A 9,220-nucleotide genomic window follows, 5' to 3' on the forward strand; every position below is an offset into this window, starting at 1 on the left:
AGCCTACAATTAAGTATACAGACTAATTTAGAGAGCTTTCATGTCATCCACAGGTAGGTCGTTTATTTCATATGTTGCTCATATAAAAGAAATCATTTTCAATTCTTTATTATTTGCGGGGAAAAAAAAACATGAATGCAGGGAGAAATTTCAACAAGTCATGATGTAACAAGCAAACTTAACACTCAAGGTTCTCGCTTTTATAAAGCTCCCGAAATGTATTCGAAAGCTATTCCTCATGTAGTGGAATTTTGCTGAAATCCAAGGTATTTGTTATACATATGAAGACAAGATAGATGCACTTCTTCAATAACCTTTAATGGCTTAAAATATCATTTTGCGTGGCAACCCTCAAGATTTTGGGCCCCTTGAAAAGATCGATCCAATTATGTTTCAGATTTTTTTTAGGGTCCCTGGCACTGAGGGGCCCTTGGAATCATCCTAACTGCTCCTCCCCCCTTTATAACGCCCGTGTCTGTGTGTATGTGATGGTTAGTGTGCGAACACAACCACATAAAGTCACCACATGGCCGTGTTTGCACAGGGATCCCTTTTATCATCTTTTGCAATACCTGATTCTTTAAAAATGTGAGGAGAAACATTTTAAAGGTCAAGGTCACATGACTAGGGGGTGGGTACAATGGCAGTCCAATGCGGGCACACTTCAGTATACTGAATCTTCTTTGATATTCTAGGAATCAGGAAGGACTGGCTCAGGACAGCATGACGGTGCCCAGTAGGGCTAGCAGCAAGGCTAGGAGGCTGGCTTTCAGGGTACCAGGCCCCGCATTGGGGCAGGCAGTGTAGGGCTCCAGGCACGCAGCATAGGCCATAACATGGGCAATGTAGCTCTGTTCCTGCACTCCGTGGAAGAGGTGGCCCATGGGCCCTTGAGCAAAGATGACGACGTCCTCCGAGCCGTGCGTCTCTGAGTCCAAAGGTACAGCCGCCTGCTGCATGTAGTCCTTATCACCTTAGAGAGGTACAAGGACACCATCACGTACAATATAATGCAGCATCCAGATGAGAAAATAATTTTATGGTATATGGTTTTTTTTATATGGTGTAAGGACTTTTCATTTAAATGCATAGATTTTCAGCCCAGATTAAGACAAAAGCTGACTCCATCTGTTCTGAACTGTACAAAGTATGACTGACTGCATTTATTCCAGAGGTTAATCGTCTCACTGTAAATCCATAGCATTCTCTGGAAAGTTTATCTAGAATTGTGTTGTCAGTGATGAAAAGTGAGAAAGTTCCTCGTAATCAACAACTTCTGCCGGCAGCCACACTTATCTGACTTTCTTTTCCGGACTGCGAGGGGACGAGATAACTTAAAGTGGGCCGCGATAACGCACTCGGAATTGCTCTGTCAACGCAGCCTCTCGTAACTTCAGTTCACTCTATGAAGATGTAACGCATTTCCTTTCCCGGGGCTACGAGTTCACGGCAAGGTTTGAAATGCTTGTAGTGACGGAGCAGGACCACAAGGTGGTGCCAGTACTGCTGAAAAGCTTGCGAAGCTGTGCCCACCCCCCCAAGATTCACAGTTCACAAGTTTCTCACCTGCTATGGAGGCATTAATCAAAGGGCGGCTTCCATTGACTATTTTGAATCCTGGTCCGTTTCCATACAGTGCTGTAGTAAAGGGCCGGTCGTCCAGACCGTTTGAGCTTGACAGCCCTGAAAGAAACGCTGGATCAGATATACTTGACACCTGCTGCCTAATACAACAAATTCAACAAAACTCAGGTTTTGTTTCCCCCTGAAGTCCAAAAAACAAAATGTGACCAATGTCTCCATACCAAAGACGGGATTCCCCCTGGCAGAGTTGCCTCCGAAGCTGAAGACGTGAGAGTGGTCTGCTGTGACCACCATCAGTGTGTCCTTGATGCTCACCAGCTCCAAGGCCTTGGCGATGGCCAGATCGAACTGCACACCCTCAGTCAGGGCCTGCTTGGCTTTGCCATCATGGTGACCGTGGTCTATCCTGCCACTTGCAGTTCCAAGGCAAATATGAACTCATTACAAAGAAACCCAGTGCCAGAACACTGTGGATACAGGAACCAATCCGTATGCGAGCTGTACTGCATTTCGGTTTTCCACTGCAGAATGGTCATTGCTGGGTTTGGAGAGTGACAGTGATGTAAAACAGAAGAGACGCTTATGTACTGTTCACATCAGCATGATTTACGATGTGCTAATTTCTGTTAGCAAGTCTGTGAGAATCACCACATTATGTTAAGCGTCGAAAGTTAGCGGAATTAGCATTCACCTGTCCAAATTTGCATTACGAATCCATTTTGTTCAGCTGTTCTATAGTATTTTCTTATGTAGGAGGTTAGGAATTTTCAAGTTCCGAATTCTGGGAATGCATCAGTACCTCATGGTGTGATACTACTACTAATAATCTATAGAATCTGCCCTTTTTTCCTTCAGATAATCCATGAATATTGACACAGATCACTGGTATCTCTGTGCATTTTGACCAATCAGATAGTGGTGCCGCAACCAGATCAGTTTGGTCCCGCTTTCGACCCTGATAGTAAGCAGGGCCACGTCAGCGTGGGTGCGGCTCGGGTGCGGCTCCGGTACGGCTCGGGTGCGGCTCGGGTACGGCTCGGGTGCGGCTCGGGTGCGGCTCGGGTGCGGCTCGGGTACGGGTCGGGTACGGCTCGGATGCGGCTCGGGTGCGGCTCGGGTGCGGCTCGGGTACGGCTCGGATGCGGCTCGGGTGCGGCTCGGGTGCGGCTCGGGTGCGGCTCGGGTGCGGCTCGGGTACGGCTCGGGTGCGGCTCGGATGCGGCTCGGGTACGGCTCGGGTGCGGCTCGGGTACGGCTCGGATGCGGCTCGGGTACGGCTCGGGTGCGGCTCGGGTGCGGCTCGGGTACGGCTCGGGTGCGGCTCGGATGCGGCTCGGGTGCGGCTCGGGTGCGGCTCGGGTACGGCTCGGGTACGGCTAGGATGCGGCTCGGGTACGGCTCGGGTACGGCTAGGATGCGGCTCGGGTACGGCTCGGGTACGGCTCGGATGCGGCTCGGGTACGGCTCGGATGCGGCTCGGGTATGGCTCGGGTACGGCTCGGGTACGGCTCGGGTACGGCTCGGATGCGGCTCGGGTACGGCTCGGATGCGGCTCGGGTATGGCTCAGGTACGGCTCGGGTACGGCTCGGGTGCGGCTCGGGTGCGGCTCGGGTACGGCTAGGATGCGGCTCGGGTGCGGCTCGGGTGCGGCTCGGGTACGGCTCGGGTACGGCTCGGATGCGGCTCGGGTGCGGCTCGGGTGCGGCTCGGGTACGGCTCGGGTGCGGCTCGGGTGCGGCTCGCATAATTTACAATGGAAAACTGCTACTTCACTGTATGGCTCAGGTACGGCTCAGATCAAGGTGGCAGTGGAAAAGTGCCATTTCTTAGCAATAGACCGGTAACGGCCTATTTGGGGAAAGAGTTTGAAGAACATATGATTGTCAAGCTAATTAAAAAATAAATGGTCACAATCTGGAGTGTGCCTGGATAAGGTTCGGAGTACTCATCTTCCACAAACAGGTAGAATCCCTTGGGGTTCTTGCTGAGGATCCTGATGGCCTTCTCCACCATCTCCGGGAGGGATGGATCAGTACTGGGGTCGCGTTCCAGCTCGTAGCGCATGTCCTTTGGTTCAAACAGGCCTGCCCAACACACACACACACACGTTGGTATTCATATCTGTGTGGGGACTCTACATTCATTTCTATAGGGAAAACTCTAACCCCAACATGACGACCTTAACCCCTCACCCAGCCCTAACCTTAACCATAAGTAACCAAACAAAATACAAGACATTGGAATTTTTAGTTTTTTGATTGCATTCACTGAAAAGTGGTCCCGACGATGTGAAAAAACTGGTTTTTATTACATTGTGGGGGACATTTGTTCATAATCCACACACACACACACAGTCGTGTAATCATACCTTTTTGGGGACTGCTCATTCATTTCTATGGGAAAAGTACTAATGCTAACAATGACAAGCTTAACCCCCACCCAGCCCTAACCATAACCATAAGTAACCAAACAGAATACGAAAAGAGCTTTTGCATTTTTAGTTCTTTCATTGCAGTACTGGTTTTTTATAAAATAAAGTTTCGGAAAGTGGTCCCCATAAGGTAAAAAAAAACAGGTATTCATCACGTTGTGGGGACATTTGGTCCCCACAAGGTAAGGTATATCTGGACCCCCCCCCCCCCCCGACACACACACACATCCTGATGAGAGAGGTGCAAGTAGTCTGCACCAAAACCTCAAAGAAACAATGAACTTTTGAGCATTCCACACATAAGGCCAAAGGAAAGCGCTCAGTGCTACATCCTACCGCGATAATAAAGGTTGCTTTTGAAAAAGCTAAAATATGCATGAAGATAAAATGGAATTTTGATGGTTCTGTAGATGATTTAACGGAATTTAAGCATCTAGGGTCTACGCTCAGCAGGCAGTATTTATATGGCAGGGTCTGACGGAACCACGCAGGGCTTGTGATCTGGGGGCTAATGTGAGGCTTAGTGGGTTAATCTGGGGGCTTAGTGGGTCAAGATGCTGTGCCTTTGATCAGGTCACCAGTTCAAATCCCGTGGTCAGCCGAGCGATGTCACCGTGATGTCATCGTGATGTCATCGTGATGTCACCGTGATGTCACCATTGGGCCCTTGACCAAGGCCCTTAGCACCAACTGATCCAGGGACTGTCTGACTCTACTTTCTCAAAAATGTGCCACTATGGGTAAAAGCATCTGCTAAATGTAGCTGTCTAGTTACATTGTGGTATTTTATTACTCTGTTTTTTTACTTTGTAGCACTTTGAGATTGCTAAAATATAAAGTGCAATACAAATAAAATTTATTATTATTATTATTAGTAGTAGTAGTAGCGTGTATCTCAGAAAGGAGCTGAGCAATACATGTCCAACTTTTCTGTATTCTGCAAGGAAACACTGCTTAGCGAAGAATGATGTAAATCCTCACCTTGTACATTTTTAAAGATTCATTATTAAATGACTGACAGCTTTGAATGACATGAGAACGCCCTCTTCTGGATGAAAGTGGGACACAGTGATTCAGTGACTTTCACCCTGGTCATCAATACTGCTCATTTACGCTACTCAGAGCTGTGAGGTAGCTGTCTGAAGTCAGCAAGTTCGTTTCCGTGGTGATGATAATTCCATGAAGTATAGCACCTGCCATCTTCATTTTCATTTTAAAGGTGTGCCGCATGTCAGTGGAAACATTTCTGGTTTAGCTGGTTCTTTTCGGCGGTAACATTACCCATCAAATAGTCCACATTATCTGCATTCACAGCATCAAAATCAGCTTTGTTCCACACATACTTTGCGTTCTAAAACACATAGAGAGTGAGGCAGAGACAAAATGGCAACCATTAGTGAAAAATACAAGTTAAAAATCAGTGACAAAAAAATCCTAAGGATCAGCTAATACCAGGGACTTTCAACCTTTCATAAAGCAGGGAACCCCCAAATGAAAACAGACCAGAACTAGGGGTTTCCTACCACTAATGTGTGGCATACATAACTCAGAATGGGCAGGAACTGTTCCATCCATCCATCCATCCAACCATCTATCCTCCATCCATCCACCCTTTCTTGTCCCATGCAGGCTCACAGGGGTCTGGATTCTATCCCAGGAGCTACGAGTGCAAGGCAGCGAATAACCCAGAATGGGGCGCCAACCCATCGCAGGGCACTCAGACATCACACACATACACACGCATTCACACCTATGGGCAACTTGGCAACTCCAATTACACCTTAGCATGTTTTTGGACTATGGGTGGAAGCCAGAGAACTCAGAGGAAGCCCCACAACAACACGGGAAGAATGAACAAGCAAACTCCCGGGAGGAACTGCCAATACGTTTACTAATATGTTTACTAAAGGTCCCTGTGGACTCTATAGACCCCAGACTGAAAAGTCCCTGGCATATAGAAAGCAGCTGCTCATGGACTCAAAGATTAAGCCAGTGCTCATGTCCTGAAGCTGGTTTCAGATGGTGCATGACAGACTACCTTCTTTCCCGCGAGCCATTTATCGACGAGATCAGTGTTGTCTAATCGGGATCCATAACTGGTGGAGTATTCTGGGTCTTTTGTGGTTTTGGGGAACATGTAGGTGCGTCCACCTCCAAGAATGACCTGTTACAGAGGTACAACGTAAGCAGGAAACACTTTCAATCGGACGCTGAAATGTAAAATGCTTTTTTCATTACTACTCAGGAATTTTTAAAAATAAAAAGTACATTAAAATAAAAAATATATTTGCACACACACACACACACACACACACACAGATAATCCTTGGGAAGCTTCTTTGAAATTGCATCAAGACGTATGGAAAAGCAATATCCATAGTTATCCGATGATGTGGGAATTGAAGATCCCAGGTTCAAATCCAGCGTAGCATTATGCAAAATAATAGGTGCAGAATGAAGATGGATGGATATGTGCTTTAATCAACATCCAGATGTGTAAACAGGAAAGACATGTTACTTTAAATAGGTACCACTTGTTAACAGCAGATGTGTACTTGTAAGGTGTCAGCATTGAGCATCTGATACTCAAGTTATGGACCCGCTGGTCTTACGTTGATGTCGGTGTTGTTGACCAGCTGGAAGGCAATATCACGGCAGCCCTGCTTTGCCGCATCCACCGGCAGTTCGGCGTCACTATACCAGTTCCTGTCGGCCGAGTGCGAATAGGCAGCGCCAGGTGAGGCATGCTGCACTCGTGCTGTAGTCACGATGCCCACGGACATCCCTGCAACATGGGACAGCCGCATTTTCACTGCGTCTTTACAGCAAGATCACCTATCCAGTAATGCGACACCAAACTTGCATCACTGCGAACGGCACCAATTTTCCAATCTGGTCCTTGGGGGCCCACCAGACAATCAACAGTTTTTCTGGGAGCTGGGAGGAAGCGAAAATGTGGACTGTCTGGTAGGGAGTTTAGAGGGAGCAAAAACATGGACCGGCTGTGGGTCCCTGAGGCCCGGATTGGGAAACGCTGCCTTACATGCATCACTACACTTGCTGCTTACAACACTTTGCAGTATTCCTGCGATGTTACTAAGGCCCACCTGCCCTCCTGGCCCTGTGGAGCACAGATTCGACCTCGTTGCTGAAGGTGGTATTGCACTGGCCACGCCGGGCTGCTGCATTCAGGCCCAGCGTGCCGTAGTTGGCCTTGACGCCAGTCAAGTAGGCTGTGGCAGTGCCCGCACTGTCAGGCATCTGCTTATCTACGTTGTAAGTCTTGGGAGAAGGTGATAAGGTTAATCTAACACAGAGTGATTGCTTCCTCAGACCTCATTTCAGCTAGCAAAACAAGATCAGCTTTAATTCAACAGAACGGCCTGGATTTCAGACAAAGCATTCAATAAATGACGTTTAGCACTGCATATCATGGAATCTTCCTACATCTGATGGATGAACGATGCGTCTTACTTCAAGTTGAAGAAAACATGCCCAAAGAGACACTTAATTCCCATTGAGCTTAAACGTTTAATACAAATTCCGCATGTGCGTTTGTTTCAGTGTGGCAAATAATTTACTAATATACTGTCACATATACTTGAGAAGCTGTGGTGGAGCTCAACAACAAACAGTACAAACTTTTCCAGGAGAGACTGACTACTGAAACATAGATGCACAAGACCGATGGTACCTTTGAAAGGGCCAGGAACGGAAATGTGTCCATAGTCAGTGTGGTTTCCTCTCCTGTCTTGCCCGCCATCTGCCCCTTGAGGATCCGCGTCGCTGTCACAGTGGGGATGCCCATCCCTAGGTGAAGGGCACCCACAAAGCATCCAAGCTCAAAGACCACCATCAGAAGGCAATTTTTTTTAGCTGCAGCACGTAATTACCCTTAATGGCAGATACGAATCACAGAATAAGATCCAAAGCCTTCAGGGTTACAATGGTTTTGAAGGGAGAGAGGAACATTCTGAACCCTTGTTCAACTTATGCTTGAGCGGTAATTTGTCCGATAATTACAGGTAAGACTGATTTCTTGAACCAGGTTACATGAAGGCGACATGCAACCATGAGCAGTCAAGGTGATAGAAAATGTAGAGGATGGATGGATAAAGCACCAGACCCTAACCATAATGAATATATCAATGTTCTTCACTCAAGAACTCACCATCACCCAGAAACAGGATAAGGTTCTTGGCTTGGCCCACAATAGGCTGCAGATTCAGTGCCTGCGTGAGGGACTGGTTTCCCTTCTCATTCCAAAAACGAGGGTTCTCTTCTTCAACTGAGGGAGCACCAGGGCACGGATGGATCAGCAGATAAACAGGCTTACTTGTAGGTTTACTTGTTTTGTGGTCACATTCAGGTTAAATGTTTTCCAATGGGTGAATTCAACCATCATTAGGATACATCCACACGCCATTTTCCATGCATTTTAGAGATATTTTCTGATATTCATAAATGAATGAGACTAGGAAATGATTTTCATATACATATAAAAACATATTTATTTAAAACATTTAAATAAAAAAGGAGTAATACAGACTATTTGCAGAGGGACAAACTTAACTAAGGGTGAACATTTTCGGCAAACTCAAGACAACGTTTAATGCCTAGCGCGTAACAGATATGAACGATCCAAAATGTTTCAATTCCCCTTTGAACGTATGAACATCGAGGTGTTAGATCCATGCTTCCACTCCCCACAGGTCCAGCTGATCCCCGGCACTTACCAGGGATGACGGCCCTGGACTGACCCACCGCCATGCAGAGCAGGACCCCGGCAATCAGGGTAATACGGCATGGAGCCATGTTATGTGTCGTACGTTGTGTCGTTAAGAGCCAGACTGATGTTATACTGCATATTTATAACCACGTCACTGACCAAAGTGCAAAGGGCGTAGCGGAGTGGTGAGATATTTTTATGGGTATTTTATGTATATATGTTGTGAACAACACTGTGGAGTTACTAGGGATTTTGATACGGTCGCTAAATGCAAATTAGCACAACAAAATCCGATGGCGGATCCTAGCATTATCGGCAACTGGCGGCATCTTCCAAGGGGCTCCACCTCAGTAAATCAAACACCTCTCCACCCAACTTATGAGTGGGGGGGCTGCTGGTGGTGAAGCCTACCTGGAGGAGCACATGGGCTTTAACGGCAACTGGCCAAATCACAGGAGGATGTTCTAGGCTTTCG

At 47.2% G+C, this 9,220-nt stretch overlaps 1 protein-coding gene across 1 annotated transcript; it reads right to left on the reverse strand.

Moving 5' to 3' along the window:
- Nucleotides 1–492: 492 nt before the first annotated feature.
- On the reverse strand, nucleotides 493–8,839 carry LOC125716597 (intestinal-type alkaline phosphatase-like). The gene is made up of 11 exons (XM_048989066.1): nucleotides 8,753–8,839; nucleotides 8,188–8,304; nucleotides 7,711–7,826; nucleotides 7,124–7,298; nucleotides 6,629–6,801; nucleotides 6,055–6,180; nucleotides 5,298–5,367; nucleotides 3,531–3,669; nucleotides 1,806–1,996; nucleotides 1,567–1,683; nucleotides 493–973 (listed from the first exon to the last, which is right to left on the reverse strand). Exons 1-11 carry the CDS (start codon nucleotides 8,829–8,831, stop codon nucleotides 714–716), a joined length of 1,563 nt encoding a protein of 520 aa, XP_048845023.1. The 5' UTR covers nucleotides 8,832–8,839; the 3' UTR covers nucleotides 493–713.
- Between the last annotated feature and the right edge of the window lie 381 nt (nucleotides 8,840–9,220).

The sequence above is a fragment of the Brienomyrus brachyistius genome, chromosome 21, assembly GCF_023856365.1.
Source record: "Brienomyrus brachyistius isolate T26 chromosome 21, BBRACH_0.4, whole genome shotgun sequence".
In the NCBI taxonomy this organism is placed as follows: domain Eukaryota; kingdom Metazoa; phylum Chordata; class Actinopteri; order Osteoglossiformes; family Mormyridae; genus Brienomyrus; species Brienomyrus brachyistius.